Source organism: Aotus nancymaae, unplaced genomic scaffold, assembly GCF_030222135.1.
Source record: "Aotus nancymaae isolate 86718 unplaced genomic scaffold, 86718_ANA_hifiasm-v0.15.2.pri h1tg000053l, whole genome shotgun sequence".
Classification (NCBI taxonomy): Eukaryota; Metazoa; Chordata; class Mammalia; order Primates; family Aotidae; genus Aotus; species Aotus nancymaae.
This window is the reverse complement of record NW_026988467.1, coordinates 22773032-22799846: the sequence shown is the minus strand read 5'-3', so window position 1 is coordinate 22799846 and position 26815 is coordinate 22773032. Positions and strand designations below refer to the sequence as shown.

Below are 26815 nucleotides of genomic sequence, written 5' to 3'. Positions count from 1 at the left end.
GGCAGAGACAGAAGAGATGACAGACAAGATGAAGGGAGTAGACAGACAAAATAGCATCCTGGAAGAGACAGATGGTCAAGGCCAGGAGCTCCATGGAGGTCATCCTGCCATGCTCCTGCCTCTAAGCTCATTGATGTTCCAAGCCTTTCAGACAACTGGGGGTAAAGGATAGCAATGCTCAAACTATTAGCTCCTCCTGAAGACACCATCTGATCTGCCACCTTCTTCCCTCTCTGGCCAGAAAGAAGAGGGGCTAAAAGAACCCCCAGAGAAGGATGGGTTGAAAAGGTGTGTAGATACTCACCAAGCAGTTGGAGGATGCCATCCCCGATAGGTAGCAATGGCAACAGCAAAAGCCACTGGCTGCCCATGTCTATGCTGGTGATGGTCCTGGAGGGTGCTGGGAAGAAGTCCTGGTTTGAACAGGGGAATAGATTAACGGTTCCAAGACAGGAAGGCACTGCAGGCTCTGGTGCTGCCTCTCATCTGCTTGCTGAGTGCACCACCCATCCCCAGATGCCCAGGTTCCTTCCCAACAGACCCCAGTGGGCTTTTCAGGGCTGGAACCAATGCTGATGGGAGGAGGATGGAGGGTGGGGTTTCCCATCAGCTGCAATCAGTGGACCTCTAGGGACTGCCATTTCAACTGGTGAATATCCCCACAGCTCCTAATTGTCAGGCTTCACTGAACAGCAGGGCAGATGTCCAGACCTTCTAGGCTATCCCCCCACACCCAACACTAGGGAACCCTCATCCCAGGGACATAGCTGATCCTATCGGTCTTCCAATTCCTGGGCTAAGAGGGGATTATTTTGATTTTAGAGGTGAAGATCAATATCACCCTCTCCCCATTGCACAGATGGGGAAAACAAGGCCAAGTGATTCACTGAAGGACCAGAACCCAGGTTTCCTGTCCTTCAAGGTAGCTCTTTCTATTGCCCATAACTGCCACAGTTTTCTCAGACTCTCTCCTGATTGCATAGCTCCAGAACCTGCTGAGGTTCTCAATGGCCCTGAGTATGAAGGTCTCAAATAGGCTTCACAGCTCCTAAGTCCCCCACCAGACTTCACTCACCTGACCCACAAAATCCTCCTTTCCTCCAGGAAGCTGCCAGGAGCCATACTTCCTCCAGGAAGCTTCCAGGAGCCACTCTCCATTGCCCTGGGATGGAGCTGCCTATACTTGTGTGACTTGGTCATTGGTGATCCCATCAGACAAGGGCTCCCCAGAGCGAGGACCAGTCTCCATCTTCAGACAGGAGAGAGCAGGTAAGACCATCTCCTTCAGCAGACAGGGGCTCCCTCCCATAAGGACCAGACTTTGCTCCACAACGCTTAGGACCCTGTGGGCAAGGGTTATAGCTCCACCATTAAGTCAGAAATTTTTAGGGGTTCAATTCTCCCTCCCATTAGACTGGAAGTTCTTGAGGGCAGTCTGTGACTCTACCACCAGACAAACAGGATTTTGAGGGGCAAGATCTGTCTTCCCTATCAGACCCAGGCAATTGCCCCAAGGGGTTGGAAATCCACCAGTCAGAGACATTGATTACAACATAAAACTTTATTGTCAATACACAGATGTCTGGCCCCACCAGCCTTGCCTTTCTCTTCTTGGTGCTGGGGCCCACTGAGGCCCCCCACCAGCTCTGGGTGAGAGCAGGGGCCAGGGCTGCCCATCCTTAGGTCAAATCCTGGCTGCATTGGCCAGCACCCCGTTCTGTGCTCATCCTTGCTGCTAGGGTTCCCACTCTCATCATCCAGCATCCTTCTCTGTCCTGGCTTCTCTGGACCTAGGGCTCACAGGCACAAGCCCTGTGGATGCTGCCACCTTCACAGTCCCTGGCCTCTGCCCAGGTGTAAGGGAGAGGATGGCCTCTGGCCAGGCTGTGCCAAGCCACACTAAGGGCACGGGAAGACGCAGCAGCTGAGAGTGTGTGTGTGCAGGCCCCTTGGCTCCCATCCTGGCCTCTCAGTGGCTGTTCTTGCGTGTTTTAAGGAGTATATGTGAGCTCGAGTCGTGAATCTGCAAACCAAGAGGTCTTGTCAATCTCCCTACCCTGATATTGTAGGCTCCCTTACTCACCTTCTCCAGTCTCACCAGCTGCCTCAGCCAGGCCTCCCAGGGAAGTTCTTCATAGGTCTAACTTGAGCCTACCTAGTACCCACTCTGAATTTGGGAGCCCAGGGTGTATCCTGGGCAGATGATGGTGGGGGCAGAAAAAGAAACTAAGTAACATGGGTGTGTGCCAGGCGCTCAGGAGGCAGCTGCTTTTATGTACTTTAGATAGATCCTGGGGTTCTGTACCCACAGTGGGCCTAAGTATCTGTCACTAGTCAGGCACTGAGCTGGCTGATGCCACACACACTAAGAAAGGGTAGGTTTGAAGGTGCTAGAGCAGAAACTAGCTGGAAGGGTGAAGCCTCTCCTAGAAGGAAAGTGCAGAACCTAACCAAATGGGCAATGACAGCGGGGTGGGTGGAAATTTAAGAGGCGGATTGCTGGGTGCAGTGACTCACGCCTGTAACACCAGCACATTGGGACATTGGGGGAGGCCGAGCCAGGTAGATTACAAGGTCAGGAGTTCAAGACCAACCTGGCCAAATGGTGAAACTCCATCTCTACTTAAAATGCAAAAATTAGCCAGGCATGGTGGCAGGTGCCTGTAATCCCAGCTACTTGGGAGGCCGAGGCAGGAGAATTACTTGAACCCGGGCGGCAGAGGTTGCAAGTGAGCCGAGATCACGCCACTGCACTCCAGCCTGGGCGACAGAGTGAGACTCCGTCTCAAAAAAAAAAAAAAAAAAAAAACAGGCAGACCAGATTTTGGAATAGACAGAAACTTTGACAAATGGTCCAGAGGCTGGTCTGCGCTGGGCTGGGCAGAGTATCAGGGCGAGTACCGATTGGGTAGGAAAGGGAAGGCACACCTTTTCCATATCAATGAGCGCACTGAGCAAGTCTTGCTGGTGAGACTTCTGGCGGAGGTCCTTGGATGATATAGTCTCCAACGACCTGCTCGTCTTGCGTCCCTGCAACACCTCTGCCTCTTGCTCCTGGTTGAAGCGGATTGCGCGCACTTCCTCCATGATCCTGGGGGTGGAGCAGTGACTGCCTTTTAAAAGGCTGCAGGGGAGGGAAGCAGCCCTCCCACCTCTTCCCTGGAGTCACCCACGCTTCACTCTCTCACGCAGCCCTGACAGAGACCCAGGCCGAGCTGTGCCCTTGTGTGAGATGGGAGGAACCCAGAGTCTGGATTCCAGCTCTTCCACCAATAAGCTGGAGGACCTCTCTTGAGCCCAGGGTCTGCTTTATAAAATGGTGAGGGCGTGAAGCCAGAAGATTCTGATGCTTCGCCCAGCTCTGACTCACATGACTTGAGGGCACCCCCAGTACCCTCCCCTACGTGTTGAGCTCATCTCGGATCTCCTTGTACTGCGTCAGGTTCTCCTGTATTGCCTCAAGCACCAAGCAAAAGTTGTCGCATGTGTTTTCACTGAGATTCGACAGGGGGCCCCCCACAAGGGGTTCCTGGGGGAGACCAGATTTCTCTGAGCGGGCCATCACACAGTGCACCACTGGCAGCTGCTGGTTCTCGTCGTCCTCTTCCTCTGCGCCTGTCTGGGAAGCGGGGCATGGAGAGGGGTTGGGACAGCTCAGGCAGGTATGTCCCCCACACCCGTTTCCTGCTTGGCTACAGGAGGATGAGTCTCTTAGGATCCCGGGGTTCGAAGGCCCTCATTTCACTCTCACCAATCTTAGCCTCCCTACCTTGCTGGGGGACCCAACTTTAAATGCACATGCCCTTTCCCCACCTCTTTAAAAATTCTCACCCCTTTTCAAAACTTAGTCCTGCCCCGGATTTCAACCCTGATAAACCCTACGCAGAAACTTATAAAGTCCTGCCTACTCTCAAGCCCAGGGCTTCAGCTCTCTGTTCTTTTAGAATTACTCCCCTCCTTTCCCCAACCCTATGGAAGTGCTGCCCCTGAATGAATAATACGATAGCTAACATTAATCTAGTGCTTACCATGCACCAAGCACTATTCATTTACCCATATAACCCTCATAAAAGAACCCTATGAGTTAAGTACTATTATTATTCCCATTTTACAGAAGAACAAAATTGAGGCTTAGATTGGGTAAATGCCCCAAGGTCACCCAGCTGCTCAGTTTTGAGTTGCCGTAGAAATCTAACATCTAGAAAATCCACACCTTTTAGAAGCTCCAGTTGGTGTGTGGGTACTCAAGATGGGGGGGCTGCTGCCTCCAAGTCTCCAAATTGACTTTCTCCAGGCCCTTGATTATGCGAGCACACACATACATGCACATGTGCTCAAGTCTGCTCTCACACACTCCTCTTCCTCCCTTCTGCTCTCCCCATCCCATGCACCTCACTGAAGAGTATTCGATGCTGTTGTCCCTGCTCTTCTGCCTTCATCATTTGCTCCAGGTTGGTGGTCACCACGACGACGAACAGGTTGATGCCAATGAAGGCACCGATGGTGATGAAGATGGTAAAGTAGATGGCACCCCCAATCTCCATTGCATACTCCCTCTTCTCTGTCCTGCAGATGGCAGGCAGGGGCCCCATCACTTCCCTGGCCCTTCGAGCCTGAGTTTCCTTATCTATGAAATGGGAAAATCATCCCAAGGCCTACTAGGACTTCTGCCTGTGTCACTGCTGTTGTGCAGCTCTCATTCCCTACTCCTGTCTCAATAGCTGCACTCTCCTAAGCATCTGCTGTGCTGACAGACTGTGGCTGATTCTCTAACCAACGCTGCAAGGTGGGGATGTGCACATTAATGCGTACATTAAGTTTAATCTATTAGCTACAATCTTTTTTTTTTCTTTTCTTTCTTTTTCCTTTTTTTTTTTTTGAGATGGAGTCTCACTCTGTTGCCTAGGCTGGAGTGCAGTGGCGTGATCTTAGCTCACTGCAACCTCTGCCTCCCAGGTTCAAGCAATTCTTCTGCCTCAGCCTCCTGAGTAGCTGGGATTACAGGCACCTGCCACCATGCCCAGCTAATTTTTTGTATTTTTAGTAGAGACGGGGTTTCGCCATGTTGGCCAGGCTGGTCTCGAACTCCTGACCTCAGGTGATCCACCTGCCTTGGTCTCCCAAAGTGCTGGGATTACAGGCATGAGCCATCACGCCCAGCCAGTCTGATTTTTATCCACTACCTATGTCATAAGGGAGAATAACTATAGAGGCCCTTTATCTACTGGGCTTCTATACTCACATGTAGGAGGTAAAAAGAAATCAGTTAAGGGGTCCCACTTTCTGGAGTGAACTGGAAAGAAATAGGGTGTTGACTTAATGGAAAAGAGGTAAAGAACAGAACACAAAAATGAATGTGGGCAGTGGGTTTAAGAATGATTGAAATGAGACCTGATGTTCCCAGGAGTTCAGGCAGTTTGGTGAGCTGGGAGGTGGCTCTGTAACCTGAGGCATAACTACAGACCCACTTCCCTGTCCAAAGCCAGCTACCCAGCTGGTTAGCATGATGGGAGAAGTCCCCATAACAGGGTCGGAATGGGACTCTGAATGTATGGAGATTCAAGGGGGACAGGGCATCAGGTACCACAAGCCCGGGTATTTTCCTCTGTTTAAAGACCTGGGAACCCCTGCTTCCATGGGACCATCCTCATCCCAATCCCTGGAGCTCCCACTCTCAGGGAGAGCCCTCACACCCTGCTGGTTTCCCTGCCCCATAGCCGGGATGAGGCTAGAAGTCCCACCGGCACTCACTGGAAGTCACTGTAGATGTCCACCCAGCCGTCTTGGGTGATGCAGATGAAGAGGGTGAACAGCGCCACCTGCATGTTCTGGAAGTGCTTGGGCACAAATGCACCAAAGAGGGTTACCCCAAACACGGAAAAAACCTGCCAGAGAGAACAGAGCCCCACCCCAACTTCACCCAAGGGCCTGGAAATAGGACACGCAAATGTCATGCAAATGAACACTGCCAAGGAAGTCACAGGGATTCAGGCCCACAGGTTTCTCTGCTCCTCCAGACACCCCTCTATTCGCAATGACCCAAGGGCCCTGTTTGGGGAAGGGAAACAGCTGGGGGCAGGGGCAGGCACTGACCAGCATAAAGAAGAGGATGAGGACCATGATATTGGCCAAGTCAGGCACAGACTGCAGGATGACACGGATGATCCGGGCCAGGGGCTCCACCGCCATGCACACATGCACCAGACGAAGTGCCCTGTGGTAGAACCTCTCAGGGGTGCCCCTACGCCCTTCCCAGCACCCTCCCTCCTCCCACCCCCCACCAGCTGCCTAGAGAGGCAGAGCTGATCTCCAGCTGGTCATTATCCCCCCATCTCATTTCTGGGTTCCAGATAGGTCCCCCTCATTTCTTCAGAGCTCCCAGCTCACCTGAGAGTGTAGTTGATGGAGGGGATATTGATTTCATTGAAGAAGAATCCCAACAGTAATTCAAAAACAATAATGAAGTTGAGGATATTCCATCCGTCCTGAGGGGTAGGCCAGCCCCAGTGCGGTCTGTCAGGCCCAGCCCATGGGGGCATCCTAGGTCTTCCCTCCCCACATCCCAAGGATGGTGGCTCAGTGTCCCTCTCAGAGCAGGACCAGTCAGCTGCCATCCACTGCTGTTACCCTGCCACCCCCCAAACATACCACAAAACACACATGTTCTCACTGTCCCATACATGTGTCAAAAACCAAATGCAGTCTCAGACACACAGCGAACACCCTCACAGATACACAGCTAGTCCCTAAGCTGAGTGCCGCCTTGACTAAAGCATGCTCAAAACAGCCTTGCCCTGCAGTTAGGTAACCCGAAAATAGTTGGCTGCTCCTGCCTTTGTGTGACATACACTACAATTAATAACAAAATGAAAATGAATCCTAGTAAAAACATCAAGGAACACTGCTTCAGTAGCCAGTTCTGAGAAGAAATAGCTCTCACAGCCCAAGAAAGGGAGACAGACACACTTTGCAAGCCCTTTGCCCAATGAAGCACTTACACAGGAGTGAGGTGGGGAGGAGGAGGAAACTCACAGGTATGAAAAATCTCAACAGTGATCCCACTTCTAGAAATCTGATCCACAGATACTCTGGTCAAGGTAAAAATGATATCTGTATAAGGTTGAGAATAACCAACATGCCAGGTACAGTGGTGCAAGCCTGTAATTCCAGCACTTTGGGAGGCTGAGACAGAAGGATTGCTTGAGCTCAGGAATTCCAGACTAGCCTGGGCAACATGGCAAAACTCTGTCTTTACAAAAAATATAAAAATTAGCTGGGGGTGGTGGCATGTGCCTGTAGTCCCAGTTACTTGGAGGGGTGAGGTGGGAGGATCATTTGAGCTCAGGAAGCTGAGGCTGCAGTGAGCCGAGATGGGTGCTATTGCATTCCAGCCTGGGCAACAGGGATGAGACCCTGTCTTAAAAAAAAAAGAAAAGAAAGAAAGAAAGGAAAAGAAAACCAACATGTCCAATGATCAGAAGAGACTGACTGCATAAACTATGGCACATTAAATTACATTAAATTCAATGGAATACTATGTAGCTATAAAAAGAAAAATAAGGCCAGGTACGGTGACCCATGCCTGTGATCCCGGGGCTTTGAGAGGCTGGTGGGAGAGGATCGCTTGAGGCCAAGAGTTTGAGACCATCCTGAACAACATAGCAAGGCCTCATCTCTACCAAAAAAAAAAAAAAAAAAAAGAAAGAAAGAAAAATGAGAAATCTCTGTGTATTGATACAGAAAGATTGTCAGGATCCATTCAGTGACAAAAGTAAAGTGCAGAATAATGTTTATAGTATGTTACTGTTAGGAAAGAGAAGATTGAGAGTATATACATATTTGCTGACTATTGTAAAAATCAATACTGGGAGGATGCCATAGTTTGAATGTTTGTCCCCTCCAAATCTCATGTTGTAATTTGATGTTCAGTGTTAGAGATGGGACCCGGCCGGGCATGGTGGCTCAGGCCTGTAATCCAAGCACTTTGGAGGCCAAGGCGGGCGGATCACCTGAGGTGGGGAGTTCAAGACCAGCCTGACCAACATGGTGAAACCCCATCTTTAAAAAAAAAAAAAAGAGATGGGACCTAATGGGAGGTGGTTGGGTCATGGGGGTGGATCCCTCATGAATGGCTTGGTTCCATCCTGATGGCAATGAGTGAGTTCCCTCAAGAGCTGCTTGTTAAAAAGAGCCTGGCACCTCCCCTTCATGCTCTCTCTTGCTTCCTCTTTTACCATGTGATCTGCACATGCTTCACCTTCTGCCATGAGTGGAAGCAGCCTGAAGCCCTCACTGGAAGCAGATGTTGGCACCGTGCTTCTCATGCAGCCTGCTGAACTGGGAGCCAAATACAACTCTTTTCTTTATAAGTCATTCAACCTCAGGTATTCCTTTATAGCAACACTAAATGGACAAATACAATAAAAAAGAGACTATAAATATAAAAACATTACCTAGAAAGTATAGGGGTGGGAGAAAGGGGATGAGGGGGCAAGAGAGAAGCAAGAATTCTGTGGGTACCTTTCAATATGGTTTTGACCAGCATCTGTGTTAAAGATTCAAAAAGAAAACTGTTTTTTGTAACAGAGTCCTGCTCTGTTGCCCAGGCTGGAGTGCAGTGGCACAATCTCAGCTTACTGCAACCTCCGCCTCCCCGGTTCAAGAGATACTATGCCTCAGCCTCTAAGTAGCTGGGATTACAGGTGTGCACCACCATGCCCAGCTAGTTTTCGTATTTTTAGTAGAGATGAAGTTTCACCATGTTGGCCAGGCTGTCTCAAACTCCTGGTTTCAAATGATCCTCTCACCTCAGCCTTCCAAAGTGCTAGGATTACAGGCATGAGCCACTACACCCAGCAAGAAAACTATATTTAATGATAAAAAAGTTCTTAAATGTACTGGGAAGCCCAATAAGCACAAGTCCTCCTGGCCTCTCACACTCGGAGTGTGTACCTTCTCCACACAAGGAGATACAAGTCTGCCTGTCTACAGATGCACCCGTATATCCATTCAGTATACAGCTCCTGTTGTGTGCTATACCCAAATCCAGTTTCTGAGAATATAGGATGCCTGCCCTGTTGGGCTCACAGACTATTTCGAGGGAGATGGATAAACAGCAAATTTTAACTCCATGCAAAAAAAAAAAAAAAAAAAAAAATAGTGCATAGCATCATGGAGACACAAAGCAGCACCTAACCTAGCCTGGGGAAGACAAGAAGACTTCCTGGAAGAGAAGACATCTGAATGAGTCTGTAAGTAGGGGTAAAGCAAGTGAATAGGGAAAATCAGATTTTGTAACATGTGAAAGTTACATGAAATTCCAATTTGGGTGTCCACGGACACAGCCATGCCTATTTCATTTATGTGTGGTCTGTGGTTGCTTTTGTGCTGCCACGGCAGAGGTGAGTCATTGCAACAGAGACTGTACAGCCATGAGGCTTAAAATCTCTATTATCTGGCCAATTACAGAAAAAGTGTGCTGATCCCTGCTGACCTCTGTAAATTAAGGTAGATGCTCTCAGTCCCATTTCTCAGATGAGGAAGTCAGGTTTATCCAAGACTACAGAGCTGGGGAAGGCTGGAGTAGGGATTGGAATTGGAGCCCAGGGAGGCTGCACTTCTAGTTCTAGTTACTTTCTGCCACATTGTACACATCTCAGAACTAACACACACTCTCTCTCTCCACGTGCACGTGTACACACACACACACACTCAGTTTGGAGGGCCAGGATTATAGGGGCGGACTGGGTGGTGTGCAGTCCCCATGAAGGAGTAGAGGCAAAGGGCTCGGGATCTCACCTTCCAGAAAATCCAGAAGTCATTGAGCCAGCCGAGGAGAATCTCACAGATAAGAATGGTTAGCACAATGTCATCTATGGTAGAGAACAGCTCATAATGTTTCTACATAGAAGACAGAGAGAAAAGAGGGGCAGAGAGGTCAATGGAGAAGGGCCTGGGCAAGCCAGCAGGGAGACGATGTCTTTGGGGGAGGGAAGGCCCATATCATTGCTGCTCTTGGTCCTCAGCATCCTTGTCACTTCCTTTAAAGCACACTTTGCATGTGCATGCCAGGCACTGTGCTAGGGCCATTCACTCATCACTTCATGTTACCATCACTGTTGTCCTGCAAAGCAGGTTTCATTCCCATCTTACAGAAGTGGAATCAGAGTGGTGCCTGTGTGTGCACAGCTAGTCGATAAAGATTGTTATCTGGGCTGGGCAAGGTGGCTCACACTCGTAATCCCAGCACTTTGGAGACCAAGGTGGGTAGGTCACAAGGTCAGGAGTTCAAGACCAGCCTGGCCAATATGGTGAAACCCCGTCTTAACTGGAAATACAAAAAAAAAAAAAGTTAGCCAGGCGTGGTGACAGGCGCCTGTAGTCCCAGCTATTCGGGAGGCTGAGGCAGGAGACTCGCTTGAACCCAGGATGCTGAGGTTTCAGTGAGCCGAGATCACACCACTGCACTCCAGCCTGGATGACAGAGAGAGAGTACGTATCAAAAAAAAAAAAAAAAGATTATTGTCTGACTATAGACCTTTGTCCCTAACCTCTAGAGTAGGTATATTTTGGAGAGGGAGGTAGGAGAAGCAGAACAGGGTCCAGGATTGGGAGGAAAAGGCCTGGCCCCTGAGAATGGAGGACAGCAAGCTCCATCTGTCCTAACCTCTCCTGCTGCTCTAGCTCTCCAAATGCTCCAGGTCAGGTCTGACCAAACTCCTGGGTATCCTGCCACTCATGGGTCCAGGACATGCACCCTGGATGGATGAATTGGTAGATGGATGACGGGTCTGTCCAGAGCCTAACTCACATTCTCCCAACCTCGAACTTTCTCCTTCAGCTTCACATGGCTGCAAACCCCCTAACAGCCCCCACAGTGCCCAACTCCACCTAGCAATCACCCGAGTCACTGTGTCTCCTCACTTTCTTTCTTTTTTTGTGAGATCTTGGCTCACTGCAAACTCTACCTCCCAGGTTCAAGTGATTCTCCTGCGTCAGGCTTCCAAGTAGCTGGGATTACTGGTGTACGCCACCATGCCTGGCTAATTTTGTATTTTTAGTAGAGATGGGGTTTCACCATGTTGGTCAGGCTGGTCTCAAACTCCTGACCTCTAGTGACCCACCCGCCTCAGCCTCCCAAAGTGTCCTCCCTTTCTTTACCCCAATGTGCAACGGACTCAGTGCCTCAGGGCCCACTGTCACATAACGGGGTTGCGGGGGCCTCCTGCTACCCATACCTTGCCACCACTCCCATCCATCGGCCAATGCCAGGCTGAGCTGAGCTGCTTAAACTCAGATGACAGGTTAAAGTTTATGGGTTCCTCAACTATTCCAAATTCCCAAAGGGAATTCTGCCTACGATGAGGAAGAGCTTCGTTTCCCTTGTTTATCCTCTCAGTTCCACCCTGGTGGCCACTGGAGACAATAGGACATCAACACCATTATTCAAAAAAGCATTCTAAGTAGTCTTCAGCCCAGTGTGATGGCTCACACCTATAATCCCAGCACTTTGGAAGCCAAGGCTGGAGGATTGCTTGAGCCCAGGAGTTCCAGACCAGCCTGGGCAACATGGGGGAGTGAGACCCTGTCTCTAAAAAAAAAAAATTTTTTTTGGACACACAGTCTCGCTCCCGTCACCTAGTCTGTCACTCAGGCTGAAGTGCAGTGGTGCAATCTCAGCTCACTGAAACCTCCACCTTCTCAGTTCAAGCGAATCTCCTGCCTCAGTCTCCTGATTAGCTGAGATTATAGATGTCCAACACCACACCAGGCTAATTTTTTTATTTTTAGAGAGATGGGGTTTCTCCATGTTGGCCAGGCTGGTCTTGAACTCCTGATGTCAAGTGATCTACCTGCTTTGGCCTCCCAAAATTTTGGGATTACAGGTGTGAGCCACTGTGCCCGGCTCAAAAAGAAATGTTTAAATTAGCCAAACATGGTAGCTTGTGCCTGTAGTCCCAGCTACTTGGGAAGCTGAGGCAGGAGGATCACTTGAGTCCAGGAGTTTAAGGCTGCATTGAACCAAGATGGCGCCACTGCACCCCAGCCTGGGTGACAGAGACCCTGCCTCTAAAAAAAAAAAAAAAGAAATTAAAACGTCAAAGATAAATTATACTGAACTTCAAGTTGGACACAGAGAAGTCTCTCACATGCTGTTTCTTCTGCCCAAAACACTCTCTCTCTCCCACCTCTCTTTGCCTGGCCAACTCCTACATGTTCTTGTTTTCTTTTACTCTGTTGTAGTGACAAAGATCACATCCTATTTCTTCTTTTTTCTTTTGAGACGGAGTCTTGCATTGTTGCCCAGGCTGTAGTGCAGTGGCGCAATCTCGGCTCACTGCAATCTCCACCTCCTCAGCCTCCCGAGTAGATAGGACTACAGGAGTCCGCCACCATGCCCGGCTAATTCTTTTGTATTTTTAGGAGAAACAGGGTTTCACCATGTTGGCCAGGATGGTCTCGATCTCCTGACCTTGTGATCCACCCACCTTAGTCTCCCAAAGTGCTGGGATTACAGGCATGAGGCACCGCACCTGGCCTACATCCTACTACTTTTTTACTCTCAGTTCTAGTGTCAGTTTCTCCAGGAAGCTGGCTCTGACTCCCCAGATTAGGTTTGAGTGCCTTCTTTGAGCCTCCATGTACTCTGGGTGCTACTTAGGCACTTGTAGTGAGAGTTTCTGTGTGTCTGAGACAGGACCCAGTTGTGCCTGCTATCCCTGGGACCTGGCACTCTGCACAGTCAGTGCCTGCCTGGCACTGAGTGATTCTCCCTTAGTGACTGCTGGTTAGAATTGAATACCCCTTCTCCACAAAGTATCCATTTGCCGCCCTCTGCTCACACCCTTCTTCTCCTGCCCTTCCTCTACAAATCCAATGCATTCATCAAAGCCAGACTGCAGAGCCCTTCCACCATGAAGTCTTCGTTGATCTCCAGATTGCTAGAAGGTCAGAGCTGACAGACCCTTGAAGAGCATCCAATTCAACTATCATAGACAGTTGAGGAGACTGAGGCCGGGAGAGGGTAGCCCCCATTAGGGTTAGTGGGGTAGAGGCCACGATGGCATCCCCGACCTGGTCCAGGTAGGAGTTGGTACGGAGAGTGATGGTGATGGCGTTGATCACCAGCAGCATGGCCAGCAGCAGTTGGAAGGTAGGGTGTCGAAGCAGCTGCTTGATGTACATGCGAGTGATGAACTCCTGCACGTCCCAGGCATCCTGGGAGAGGGCAGGACCTTCCTTCAGGCAGGTGTCACCATAGGGAGCCTCTGCCTGGAGATTTGCTCTTAGAGAATGGGGGTCCCTGGGGCCCACTCTACTCAGGGGAAGTCATCTGAGAGTGGACCATGGAGTGGAGACATCAGTGTAGAGGTCACTATCTAAATGGCCACTAAAAGTGGATTACTGTTAGGGGATCTTTGTGGAAGTCATTGCCAGAGAATCTTTTGGGGCTCTCTGACAGTGAAGACAATCATTATATAAGGGTTCCTACAGGGGGCACTGCCAGGGAGTTACTAACATACCATGGGCGGTCACTCAGGGATCACTGCTGGGGAGGGTCCTCTGGGAGCGTTTAGAGAGTAGAGGGGGCGGAGTTACCATGAGGGCCTGCTGCCCATGAGCACAGCGGCAGGAGGCCACTGCGGGGCAAGAGCTATCCTTACCACTTCGTTCATGATGTCCTGGCGGTTGATGAGCACCTGCTCCTCTGGCTGACCGTAGGACTGGTGGATGGTGCTCTGCAGGACAGAGCGGCGGGCCCTCAGTGCAGCTACTGCCTCTTCAGACTCCATATGGTTCTCCTGAGCCCTGCTCCACCTGGAGAGGACAGGATGGGTGTTCCACTGCTTCCTCTGGGCCTTTTCATTGTATGTCATGGTTGTTTAGTTTCTTCCTTCTCTTCAAAGAATCTTCTTTCCAAGTGGTCTCACTCCCCGTCGTGGTGATATCACAGAGGCCTCTGTGACCTCCAGCTTTCTGCATTCTACTAAGGAATTCCAACCTGGAGAGAAGCTCTTCCCACTGGCCCTCCTCCACATCCCACAGAAGTCTGGGGATGCTGGGCTGGGGGTGGATGTCAGAGGCTGATGGGAGCAGGTTAGACCTCCTGTGCAGCCTGGATAGAGTCACAGGGACGTGTCCCCACCTTGGATCCAGGAGCTGGAGGTGAGGCTGCAATGAGGAGTGGAGGAAATAAATGTTTTCCCCAGGGCCTTCTCAGGGCAGACCTCAACCTGCACCCCTCCCACCAGCTGCCTCATTCTACCCGCCCAGTCTCCAGGGCTGTCCCCACCACTTTTCTGTGCAAGGTGTGTTTCCCCATCTGCAAAGTGAGTTTCTCATTTTGTGCCCCCTTGAAAAGGGGTAGGAGATCACCATTAGCTTTCTAAGAGCTGGGGAGAGGTAGACATGAGTCAGAGCCCTCATTAGCCATGGGCCATCCACCCACCACCCTGGCAGGCTTGGAGCTCAGGGGCAGCCCAGGCCAACAGGTTGCACAAAGGGTCAGCCACCTATCCTCTGGCCAAGAGCACTGACTCCGGTCCCCTCCGGGGGGCAGATTTCCAATTCTAATACAAAAGTAAAGATACGTATAGACTCATTTTTAGAAAAATTGACTTTATTTGGTTGGAAAGTGTCCCTTATGTAAAATAAAGAACACCTGTGCAGACCTGGTTTGGGGGAGAATTGCCAAGGAACTGGGGAGGGGGGGCAGGGCTGTGCCCCCAGAGATGGGAGGATGAGGTGGAAGAGTTTCTTCTTTGGCAAGGGAGGAGAGGGTGGCACAAAGCTCACTTCACTTTACCCAGTTCCGGGGGGACAGGAGTGGGAATGATGGAGGCCGAGGCAGAGGGGGTCAGCTCGGGGTGGGACCATGACTAGCAGTACTACTTCCCACCCTGAAAATCCAGGGATGCTCTGTTCTGGACACGTCAGAGGCTAGGGTTGAGGTGGCCGTCAGGTCAAAGGTCAGGAGCTAGGGTGCTGGCCAGGGTCAGAGGTCAGGAGGTTGGAGGTTGTTCTCTGGGGTCAGGGGGCAGAGATGGGAGTGCTGAATCTTCAGGGTCAGAGGGCAGAGACTGGAAGGACTGTTCTCTGGAGTCAGAGGTCAAGACGTAGGAGCTGCCTTCAGCCTGCGCCACTCCCCAAGCCCCCAGGCCCTCTGAGTACAGCTCCTGGTTCTGTTCCTTCCACCGGCGGAACTTCTCCCCAGTCAGCTCAGGGTCACCCAGCACTTCCTCCAGGACCTGCAGCTCCTGCAGCTTTGCCTATGTGGAGAGGAGGGGCTGAGGGACCACGATCACCCCAGGAAGTAGGCAGAGCCCGAGCCCCAACTTCACTCTGGAGTCTAGTGCCTGGAAGCTAGCACCTGGCCAGCATGGTGCGAGGAGCCTAGGTGAGACCCAAATCCCCACTTGGAACCTAGAACCTGGCCCAGTCCACAGCTGAGCCCATTGTCAACTGCTAAGCCCAGAGCCCAGATACGAGTCTGGAGTCTGGTGCCCAGGGTGGAGGTGAGAGCTGCAAACCAAAGCCTGAAGCCCAGAGCCTAGTCCCTTGCCGTGCCCAGAGCCCCCAGCTAACCTTGAGTGTGCTCTGTAGCGCCCGCACACGGTGCACTCGCTCATTGAGCTGGGGGTCTCGGTTGCGCCGCATGAAAGAGCTCCGACACTGATCCAGAGTCAGGTATGGCTGGCCCAGGGGGGACACGCCACCCTGCCTCAGCCCCCGTACTATTCCTTCCAGTGCCTCTTCACTGCTGTCTGTGGGAAGGAGGAGCAGGATGAGGATTTGCTCCCCTAGCCCCCAGCCCAGCTCCCAACTCCAGTCCAGCACCTGTCAGAGAGCCAAAGGAGGTCCGTGGGCTGCGTTGTGTGGGGGTGGCTGCAGGTGACGTGTCTCCATGGAGGGGACTCCCAGCTTGAGCAGGGCTGGGCTGCAGGCAGGGTGGAAAGCACAGAGGGTCTCCATCTGAACTCCACACTCTGCTATTTACCCCCACCTCCTACCCCAGGCGGCCCCCTACTCACCGAGGCTGAGCGGGACCCAGCCTCATCGTCTGGGTCTTCTGCTTCCGTCTCACTGTAGCAGTCTGGGGTGAGGAGGAGCAGTTAGGGAACCCACAGGGTTTAGGGAGGCCAGAGAGTGGCCTAGGGCATTTGAGTTCCCAGCCCCCATCTCAGGAAAAACAGAGGTTCAGGTGAGGGTTCCTCCCACTCAACCCTGTGAGACACCCACCTTCCTCTCGGGGTGGGGGGGCCCGGCCTGGAGACTGGTACTTGGAGATGCAGGTAATGAGATGACGTACCCACCTAGGGAGAGCAAGCGGGTCTCAGGGGGTTTCCATCCACTGGGGCCCTCCTGTATGCTGGGGGCTTTTTACCCACATCATCATCTAATGATCCTTGGAGCAACTCTGAGAGGAGTGAACTCTTATGTACCCATTTTATAGATGATGAAACAGGGAAGAGAAGTGAGTACCGGCTATGTGCGGTGGCTAGCATCTGTTACTCCAGCACTTTGGGAAGCTGAGGCAGGAGGATTGCTTGAGGCCAGGTATTTGAGACCAGCCTGGGTAACACAGTAAATCCCATCTCCCCCAAAACTTTTTAATTAAAAAAAGAGAGAGACGCTGGGCATGGTGGCTCATGCCTATAATTCCAGCACTTTGGGAGGCGGATCACAATGTCAGGAGTTCAAGACCAGGCTGGCCAACATAGTGAAACCCTGTCTCTACTAAAAATAAACAAATTAGCTAGGCATGGTGGCCGGTGCTTGTAGTCCCAGCTACTTGAGAGGCTGAGGCAAGAGAATCACTTGAACCTAGAAGGCGGAACTTGCAGTGAGCCGAGATTGCACCACTGCACTCCAGCCTGGGCGACACAGCGAGAGTCTGTCTCAAAAAGATAGAGAGAGAGAGAGAGAGAGAGAGAGAGAGAGAGAGAACCTTGATCAAACACTCTCAGAGAGCTGGGATTTGCATCTCCAGGCTCCTGAGCCCAGGCTCCCAAGCTCACAGAGGTTGGGGGTTATATGAGAGGAGGAGCTAAGGGAGGTGGTACTCACATGCTCAGATCCATCAGCGTATCAGCAGCAAAGATGAAGGGTTTGTACACATCATGGGTGAGCTGAAACACACTGCCAGGGAGTGGAGGAGCCTTACTCAGCCTGGGTGTGCCCACCCAGAGCCCAGAAAGACTGGATTCTGGGTGCCCCAGCCACCTGCCATACCTCCCACTGCCACCCCATCACCCTTCCTCTCCCTTTCTGTCTCCATCCCCCAGCCCATCATACCCCAAGACTTAACTATTTCTTCTTCTGATCATGTCCACTTTCCAGGCTATAGTTGGAGACATTGATGAGGCCCTCAGCCTTCTCATCCTGGGGGGATCACAGCATGAGGGTCAGGTTGGAAGCCCAATAACCTCAAGGCCCAGTCAGCTCCTAGTTACCCCTCGGGCTCCTGAGGGTTGTGGAGGGGGGAAGGCATCTCCTGGGTTTGCTAACAAGTTTCTCTGTTTCTGGAGCTCAGGGCTGGAATCTGGGGTGGGAGCAGGAGGTGTGGCCAAAGGATGCCTCTAAGCCAGGAAAGGGGAGCCAAAGAGATCAGAAGAATAGCCAAAAAAAGAGGGGCCTGAAGGCTGGGCATGGTGGCTCACGCCTGTAATCCCAGCACACTGGGAGGCCTAGGAGTTTGAGGCCAGCCTGGGAAACAAGCCCATCTCTACAAAGATTTAAAAACAGCCAGGCATGGTGGCATATGCCTGTAGTCCCAGCTACTCAGGAGGCTGAGGCAGGAGGATCACTTGAACCCGGGAGGCTGAGGCTGCAGTGAGCTGAGATCATGCCACTGCCCTTTAACCTGGGTGACAGAGCAGGACTCTTGTCTCGAAAATAAAAATCAAAAAACAAAACAAGAAGAGACTGCTCAGGCATTTGTTCCTTCAGTAGACACAAATTGAACTGCTTCACACCCCTGAGCTTTCCCTTCCTGGTCTTCTTTCTCCTTCCCAAGCGACTAACCCCCAGGTACTGCATTGTCGAGGGGCGTCTGGACTCCTTAGGATGGACTGGACACCTCTGCTGTGCTCCCACACGTCCCTTGGGTTTTCCCTTTATCTTAGTGCACGGTCCCTACATTGTCCTTGAGTGTGTGTTCATCCCTCTCCCCTACTGGCATCTAGGTTCTGGAAAAGCAGAAACTACCCAACTCTTCTGAGTGTCCATAGTGCCCAGTCTAGAGCTGGGTGTACAGTAGGCACCTGAATGCTGAATGAATAAATGAGTGAATGAATGGCCCATCACTGGGATGGACAGAATATCAGAAGGGGAAGGAGAAGTGGGCAGAATAAAAGTGATTTTTCAGCCAGGCATGGAGGGGCTCATGCCTGTAATCCCAGCACTTTGAGGGGCTGAAGTAAGAAGAATGCTTGAGCCCAGGAGTCTGAGACAAGCCTGGGCATAGCAAGATCCTATCTCTTAGGAAAAAAAGATTTTCCTGAGGTCAGGAGTTCAAGACCAACTGGCCAACACAGTGAAACTCTGACTCTACTGAAAATACAGAAATTAGCTAGGAGTGGAGGCAGGTACCTTTAATCCCAGCTACTTGCAAGGGGTGGGGGCAGCTAAGGCAGGAGAATCGCTTGAACCTGGGAGGCAGAGGTTGCAGTGAGCCAAGATGGTGCCACTGCACTCCAGCCTGGGTGACAGCAAGACTCTGCCTCAAAAAAAAAAAAAAAAAAAAAAAAGATTTTTTCCCTATATGTTCTGTGATACCTTTTCCAAACTGCTTTTATGCATATAGTAACTCATTTCTCTCTGAAGAGAGCCCCATTTTACAGATGGGAACATCAGAGCTTGGGACCAGGAGTAAGAGTGAATGATAGAATAGAGATGGGAATCGAGGCCTGGAGGTGACTCACTTGCTTACCCGTTTGTATGTACGGGGTCTTACCTGGGGCTGGCGGGTACCAGTAGAGCGTGTGTCCCTTGAGCACAAACCAGCAGCGGCGCCAGCGTGGGCCCATGAAGCCACCAGGTGCCTTTCGCAACAGGAGCCAGCCATCACAGTCCGGCCGGCCCAGCTCACGGCATGACACGCGCCGGCGGCTCAGCTGGGTCGCCAGGCCTGTAGCAGCACAGCACAAGCTGGGCAGTGAGGGGCTGGCAAGGCGCCCCCACCAAACCTGCTCCCTGGCCCTCCATGAACATCCCCTTGTGAGATGTCTGAACCCACGATCTGCTCAGAACGCTACATGTGTTATCCCTGAGGTGGGATGACCTTTCCTATTTAAGAGATGAGCAAACTGAAGACTAGAGGCTAACCTTTTTGCTCAAAGTCACAGAGCTAGTGAGAGGCCCAGACTGGGAACACAGCTCTTTCTGACCCCAGAAACAGAGTGTTTCTAGGAGAGGTTGTGTGGGAAGGATAGGGGGTGATCTTGCCCAGCATGTAAAGATTTCTAACAGCTCCTCAGACAGGGGACCCCCACCCAGTCCAGTGCACCTCATACCTTTTGATTTCTTCCGACCAGCAACAGGACTCTGAAAGGACATCAGAAGGGTGAGAGAAGGATCTAGGTCCAGACCCACCCGCCTCCTTGCTGAGCCCCTGAGCTTACCTTGTTAGGAGATTCAGGGAGTCCTGGAGTCTCTGCTACCCCTGCTGGGAATAGGGCTGGGGGTTCTGGGGGGATGGGCAGGGGCTCAGGATCAAGGGAGGCAGAGTCTGTCAAAGAGGAAGGAGAGAGAGGAAAAAGTCCATGAGCCCAGTCCCAGGCTTGGGGTCAGAACTGGGCGCCCAGATGCCATGTTCAGGGCGTCCATGGGGCTTTGAGACTACCTGTCCAGACAGGGCTGGGTCCGGGGCTGGGGTTTGAAGACAGGTCAAAGGCAAAGACATCTTCAGATGGGGCCCTGGGGAGGGCAAGGGGAATGAGAGGAGCCCATGATCCCCCAACCAAGACACCTGGGCAGAGCCTGTTACCTGGGAGACAGTGGGGGTGGAGACAGCGATGGGCTCCTCTGGCTCGGGGAGTCCAGGGCCTGTGGGGGCGTCTGGGGAACAACCAGGAACAGAGTGATGGGGACAGGGGTCTGAAAGCAGGTGACGGGAACAGCGGGGGGAGGTACCTGTGGGGAGGTCTAAAGGCACCTGGGGAGTGGCGGGGGAAGATACCTGTGAGGGGGTCTGAAGGCAGGTGTGGGGTGGCGGGGGGAGATGCCTGTGAGGGGGTCTGAAGGCAGGTGTGGGGTGGCGGGGGGAGATGCCTGTGAGAGGGTCTGAAGGCAGGTGTGGGGTGGCGGGGGAAGATGCCTGTGAGGGGGTCTGAAGGCAGGTGTGGGGGTGGCAGGGGGAGATGCCTGTGAGGGGGTCTGAAGGCAGGTGTGGGGTGGTGGGGGGAGATGCCTGTGAGGGGGTCTGAAGGCAGGTGTGGGGGGTGGCGGGGAGAGATGCCTGTGAGGGGGTCTGAAGGCAGGTGTGGGGGTGGCGGGGGAAGATGCCTGTGGGAGGGTCTGAAGGCAGGTGTGGGGGTGGCGGGGAAAGGTACCTACTGGGGGGTTTGAAGGCAGCTGGGGGGTGGTGGGGCAGGTACCTGTGGGGGGGTCTCCGGCATCGGGATCTTCCTCAGCACTAAGCTGAGTCCAGCTGGCTCCCGAAGCAGCTCCCTCACCATGTTCTCATGGGGCCATCCCACCTGGGGACAGAGACACTGGCTGGCATCAAGCTGGGCAGGAGGCTGTGAAGCAACCACCAACTCCCACTCTCATGCTGGGGGCTCTCTCTCAGCCTCCCACTTCTGCCTCCCTCATGCAGCCTCCTGGGAGCATCCACGGGCCCCATCACCGGGGCTCTGCAGAGGATGCTCTCACCAGCCTAAGCTGGCTCATCTCCTGGAAGGCAGCTCCCACAACCCTTGTCACCCCGGGACAGAACCCTTGGTTGCCTCCCCCACCCACCAGCCTTGGGTCCCACTTGGTGCCCCCTTCACCTCCCACCACGTCCCTCTCCTCACGCACCACCACCTGTTCGTTGATCTGGACAACCTCGTCTCCAGGCTGGATCTGAAGTCGGGAGTCGGTGGGAACCTGGCGTGGGGAATGGGGCCTGAGGCTGGCCTGGCTGGTAGGTGAGGGGCCTCGGGGTGGGTGGCTGAGAAGGGTGTGGGACTCTCACCTGGGTGTCCACCTGGGACACAAAGTGCTGGCAATTGCTGGTGGTGCGAATTTCCAGACCCTGCAGAGGCAGAGGCTGCAGTCACTGGGGGTTGGGGGACAAGAGGGCCAGCAGGCAGGACCCCCACCGAACACCAGGACTCTACGGTGGGTGGAACTGTGGCAAGAGCTGACCCCAAGCTGGCCCTGCCCAGACTTGCTGTGTGACTTTGGACTTGCTACTCCCCTGGGCCTCTGCCTTCTCCTCTGCTAAGAGCCAGAGGGAATCTGAGGACACTGGTTTCTGAGGTACCAACTTCTCAGCAACATTCCTAAAGGGACTAGCAGGGAAGGGCAGGGATAGGGCTCCGGTCTTCCCAACTGGTCAAAGGCTAAATAGGGAAAGGTCATATTCTCTCTGGTCAAAGGCTAAATAGGGAAAGGTCATATTCTCTCCCTTTCTCCTAAGTGCCCTGGAGTCCCTGCCCCGTCTCCATCCCAAGGCTGGAACATGCTACCTAAGACCACACACATGTGGCCCCTCAGGACTGGGGAGGTGCAGAGCAACAGGAGACGATGGCCAAGTCCTCTGGGCCTCCATTTTAGCATCTGTACAAAAATGTCTTTCTAGCCATGGCAGCACAAGGTTCTGTGGTATCCTGGACCATATTTCAGGGCCCAGACAAGGCTGCCAAGGGGTCAGAAGTGAGAGGTGAGAGGCAGGGCTCACCAACGGACTGTCCAGCTGCACCTGCTCGAGCACGGCCCTCTGCTCCAGCAGCTCCTTGGGGCAGCAGACCAGGATGTTGTGGCAGATCCCGGCCACGTGGCTGCACTGGGGGAGGAGAGCGGGCTATCTAGTCTGAGCCCAATCGTCCCACCCCCACTCCCTTCACACCCCACAGACTCACGATCCTCAGGACTGTGCCCTCCTTCTCGGCCACTGGACCATTCTGGAAGGAGAATGAGAGAGCAGGGGCCTCCCCTGAGCAAGGGCCATAAGGGGACTGCCTTCTCCTGTGGGCAGGATAGGAGTCCCTGCAGTCCCTTCCTGCCTTCCCTACACTGGCCCCCTGTCCAGAAACACAGGGCCTTAGCATTTCAACCCCAAGGGCACAAGTCCCTGATACCAGGCCCCCAGCAGTCACCACACATGCCCTCCCCTCCCACCCTATCCTGAGTGTCAAAATTCCCCTGCCAGCTAGGAGACCCCAGGCCCCATTGCCCCATACCCAGTAGCAGGGCCTCCTCTCTTCCTGTCTCGCTCGTCCCAATGCTCATACCCGATCCTGGGCTGATTCACAGGTTATAAAAAGCTCTAGCCCAGCTTGGTCTCTAGGGCATGGGCCAAGCCTGGCCCTTGGTTTTCCTACCTCATGCAAGACCTGGCTCAGCTCCTCCAGCAAGTCCCGGATCTCATGGCAGGCCGAGAAGTCATTTAAGTGGGAGAAGAGGTAGCTGGCAGGGGAAGGATGGCACAGTGGTTAAGGGACTGGTTAACCACTCAGAGCCAATTACTCACCTGAGACTTGGGGATAATACCTGCTCTGATGGGTTTTGTTTTAGAGTAAAGGAGATGATTGAGACACATAAAGAGCTTAGCACACGACTTATTTGTCCTGTGCCTACCACATGCCAAGTCCTGTTCTAGGCACTGTGGAAACAGATACTAAAGACCTCATACATCAATATCAATTTAACTTCAGCTGTGATGAGTATCATGAAACATTGGATAATGAGTTTATAATGTTATTATTATTAATAGTATAGCTCTGAGAGTGTACAACAGGGTAAGCTTCCCCGAGGAGGTTACATTTGAGGTGGGGTCTGTAGGACAAGCAGCAGCCAGTGGACAGGGTTGGGGAGGCTCCATTCAGCAGTTGTTGATGAGACTGATTATTACAAGCTGGAGGGTAGGGTGGGAACCCAGGCATCCCAGTGGCTCTGCATAGGCGGACTAATCCCTTTGTCCTGCTCCACCATATATATATATATTATTATTATTATTTTTTTTTTGAGATGGAGTCTCACTTTGTCGCCCAGGCTGGAGTGCAGTGGCACAATCTCTGTTCACTGCAACCTCTGCCTCCAAGGTTCGAGCAATTCTCCTGCCTCAGCTTCCCGAGTAGCTGGGATTACAGGTGTGCGCCACCACACCTGGCTAATTTGTTATATTTTTGGTAGAGACAGGGTTTTACCATGTTGGCCAGGCTGGTCTCAAACTCCTGATCTCAAGTGATCTGCCCGCTTTGGCCTCCCAAAGTGCTGGGATTACAGGCGTGAGCCACCGCGCCCGGCTCACCATATCTGAACAAGAGCCAAGCTCTGTTTTTCTCTCCCACACCCTGGAGGAGGCCATGGATGACAAGAGTCCCTCGGTCGTCACCCAAACCTGGGTACCTGTGGAGCCAGAAGAGGAGGGCGTTGGCTTCATGCACGAGCTCCACAGCTGCACAGAGGACATCAACCGGGGTCTCGGCACAGTCCCCCAGGCGGCCTTGGACTACACTCTGGAAGTCGTGGGTTGTCCCCAGCAGCCCCTCTGTCAGGCTCTGCAGGTTCTCTGTCTGTAGCCTGGAGCTCTGTGCCAGAGAGAGGGCAAGTCACCTCCCCTGGCAGGAGCCAGCCCCCCATCAGCACTCCCAGGTTGGTGGAAGCTGCAGCCAGTGCAACCAGCATTCACTCGCCAGGGCCTGGAGCTGTTCCACCCCGCCTAGGATGAGCTCCTGGTGTCCCAGAGACCGCACAGCCAGAGCCTTGAGGCTACGGGGGCAGAGCTGGAGCAGGTTCTTGCCAGGCAGCTGCCAGTCCTCAAAGGGATAGTCCTGCAGGGAGTCGTCAAGACCTGGAGGGAGAGCAGGGGTCAGCTCAGGGAAAGCAGAGGCATCAGGACATTTTGGGCTGGTTCTTCACGCCTGCAAAGCCCTTTTCCCTCAAGTCTAACCCTAATGACAATCCTGACACCCAGGCTGCTCTGCCCATTTGACAGATGAGGCCACTGAGTTGAGAAGCAGGAGAGTATAGGGCATGGGCTCTCAAAAGGTGGTCCCCAGGCCAGCAGCAGCAGCCTCACTGGAGAACTTGTTAGAAATCCAAATTCTCAGGCCTCACCCCACACCTGCTGAATCAGAAACTCTGAGGTTGGGGCCCAGCAGTTTGTATTTTTTTTTTTTTTTTTTTGAGACAGGGGCTTGAGATGTAATCACAGCTCACTATAGCCTTGACCTCCTAGGCTCAATCCATCCTCCCACCTCAGCCTCCCAAGTAGCTGGGACTACAGGCACACACCACCACACCCAGCTAATTTTTGTATTTTTTGCAGAGATAGGGTTTCACCATGTTGGCCAGGCTAGTCTCGAACTCCTGGGTTCAAGCAATCTGACTGCCTCAGTCTCTCAAAGTGCTGGAATTACAGGTGTGCGCCACCATGCCCAGCCCACAGTTTGTAGTTTAATGAATCCTGCAGGTGATTCTGATACTCCCTTAAGTTTGAGAACTAATGATATATAGGGGATAAGAACAAGATGCTATGGAGTCACTGAGACCTGAGTGCAAACACTTGAGCAAGAAATAGCATTCCTCACCTGTAACATGGGGATAATAAAAGTACCTACCTAATCATGTGTTTATTAAATGATATGACATATGCCAAGCCCCTGGCCATTGTCTGGTTCATGGGAGACAGTCAATAATAGCCATATTATTACCGCCAGACTTTACCATGACCTACAGGCCCTGTATGATCAGGCTGCCACCTCCCTTTCCAGCATCATCTCCTGAAGAGCCCCTCAAACTCAACACTTCAGATGCACAGAACTAACTCCTTGCAGCTCCTGGAACACCCTTTTACCCCAGGGTCCTTACTAGTGCTATTTCTCCTGCTCTTCTAGCTCCTTCACTTCCTTTTTCACCTAACTTCCTCCAGGAAGCCTTCCATAACTTCCCAGGCTGGGTTTGGGGGGCTCTCCTCTTGTTCCCACTCCCCCAGGATTTGGGGGATCCCCCAGCCTGTGCCTGGACAAGGTAGACACTCAAAAATAAGAAAAGTGTCTATTGAGGACTTACTATGTGCTAACTAAAGCTATAAGAGCTTTACATACATTAACACATTCGATTCTCACATTTCTAGGAGGTAAAGAATATCATTATCCTGTTTACAGATGGGAAAATTGACACAGAGCAGAGGTTAAGTAGCTTGCTCACTCTTCAAAGGAATTCTTCCCCTCCTGAGCCAGACTCCTTCACTGGGGCGGGTGTGTGTGTTCCCTGTGTCACCTTAAGAGCACTGGACTGGGAGTTCATGAACCTGTCACTCCTTGGCTATGGGCCCCTGAGCCACTTCCTTCCTGCACGGTGACTGTATTGGGCTGCTGCCCTCCCAATAGACCTGGCTGTTGAGCTACAAATGAGCCTTGCCATGATTGTCTCATTTTTACTTCATGAGATCAGAGTTGCCTTTTCCATTTGATGGACAGAAAAACAGATCTATGCTCACAGATCTGGTAAGTGGCGGAGGTGAACCTGGAATCCAGCCTGGGAGTCTGACCCCAGCCCTTAATCTCTGCCCTTACCCAGGCTCATCCTCCTGAGCCTGCCTCCAGTGGGCTCCAGCTCCCCACTCTGGGAAGGGTGTCCTGACTGCCTGTCCCCAACTGCACCACGTCAAGAGGCCCTCCCTTCTCTGAGTCTGTCGGTGGGGTGTGTTGTTTCCCATCTGTCTGGGCTCGCTAAGCCTGGACAGCACCTTGCCCCTTGGATAGGAGCCCCAGGGTGGGGCTGTGTCAATCTCTTCAGTCTGGCCCAGGGCTTCTGCTTCTGTCACTAGGAGCTCAGGGTGTGGAGAGGGGACAAACGACACCAGAGACAGAGCAAATCACTTCCTGGCCCTGTGTGTCAGTTTCTGACTCTATGAAATGGATTTAACAAGAGCCCATTGGGTCCTGGGGCCAGGGAAGATGAAGGAGATGCAGTGGGCGTGGGCCTGCCAGGCCTCCCTCCTGTTTTCATGACACCGCCTCCCCATCACCACCCTGGGCTGCTGCAATGATGAGGGACTCCCTTCTGGGTCACTGGGCCCCCTGGGGTCATCTTGTCTGTCTCTCTGCCCAGCATAGTACCTGAATTTGGTAGGCACTCTGTAAATACTTGCTGACTGACAGACTGATAGAATCCACAGGTTTTTTTTTTTTTCATTTGAGACAAAGTCTCACTCTGTCACCTAGGCTGGAGTGCAGTGGTGTGATCTCGGCTCACTGCAACCTCCACCTCCCGGGTTCAAGCGATTCTCCTGCCTCAGCCTCCTGAGTAGCTAGGATTACAGGCACCTACCACCATGCCCAGCTCTACTAAAAATTTTTGTATTTTTAGTAGAGACAAGGTTTCCCCATGTTGACCAGGCTAGTCTTGAACTCCTGACCTCAGATGACCCACCCACCTGGGCCTCCCAAAGTGCTGTGATTACAGGTGTGAGCCACCGCGCCCAGTCCGAAGGCTTTTTTTTCTTTTCCTCTCCTCCTCCCTCTTCTGAGGGACACTACACCTAGTCCCCTTCGAGCCCAGCTCCACCCCAGCCCCACCCACCTCTCAGCCAAGCTGCCACCTTTCCGGGGGTCCAGGTCTCTACGGGTTCCATGGCCCAGCTCCGCTCCGCCAGCTCGAA

General features: G+C 52.6%; 2 protein-coding genes across 2 annotated transcripts; both read right to left on the bottom strand.

The window, feature by feature from the left end:
- Positions 1–1546: 1546 nt before the first annotated feature.
- Positions 1547–13903, bottom strand: CATSPER4 (cation channel sperm associated 4). Its single transcript, XM_064363745.1, has 10 exons — positions 13665–13903; positions 13075–13218; positions 9799–9900; positions 6388–6485; positions 6094–6214; positions 5752–5885; positions 4392–4566; positions 3405–3619; positions 2929–3091; positions 1547–2023 (listed from the first exon to the last, which is right to left on the bottom strand). The coding sequence occupies exons 1-10, from the start codon at positions 13875–13877 to the stop codon at positions 1970–1972; spliced, it is 1419 nt and encodes a 472-aa protein (XP_064219815.1). The 5' UTR covers positions 13878–13903; the 3' UTR covers positions 1547–1969.
- Positions 13904–14608: 705 nt separating this feature from the next.
- CNKSR1 (connector enhancer of kinase suppressor of Ras 1) lies at positions 14609–26815 on the bottom strand. Its single transcript, XM_064363510.1, is given in 22 exon segments — positions 14609–15058; positions 15060–15269; positions 15586–15764; positions 15838–15937; positions 16032–16093; positions 16240–16313; positions 17068–17139; positions 17309–17393; positions 18968–19129; positions 19515–19545; positions 19623–19729; positions 19844–19917; positions 19988–20058; positions 20598–20699; positions 21022–21090; positions 21179–21238; positions 21887–21991; positions 22068–22109; positions 22530–22614; positions 23557–23738; positions 23844–24001; positions 26737–26815. Coding segments are annotated over 22 exon segments (2145 nt in total). The 5' UTR covers positions 26789–26815; the 3' UTR covers positions 14609–14995.

Excerpts from the sequence above, each read along its gene's own strand:
- CATSPER4 (XM_064363745.1), bottom strand. The coding sequence starts at position 13,877 with ATGACATACAATGAAAAGGCCCAGAGGAAGCAGTGGAACACCCATCCT. Across the intron at positions 6,486-9,798 it reads ACTTCTGGATTTTCTGGAAG|GACGGATGGAATATCCTCAA; the intron begins GTGAGATCCCGA and ends CCTACCCCTCAG. Across the intron at positions 6,215-6,387 it reads TCCATCAACTACACTCTCAG|GGCACTTCGTCTGGTGCATG; the intron begins GTGAGCTGGGAG and ends GTTCTACCACAG.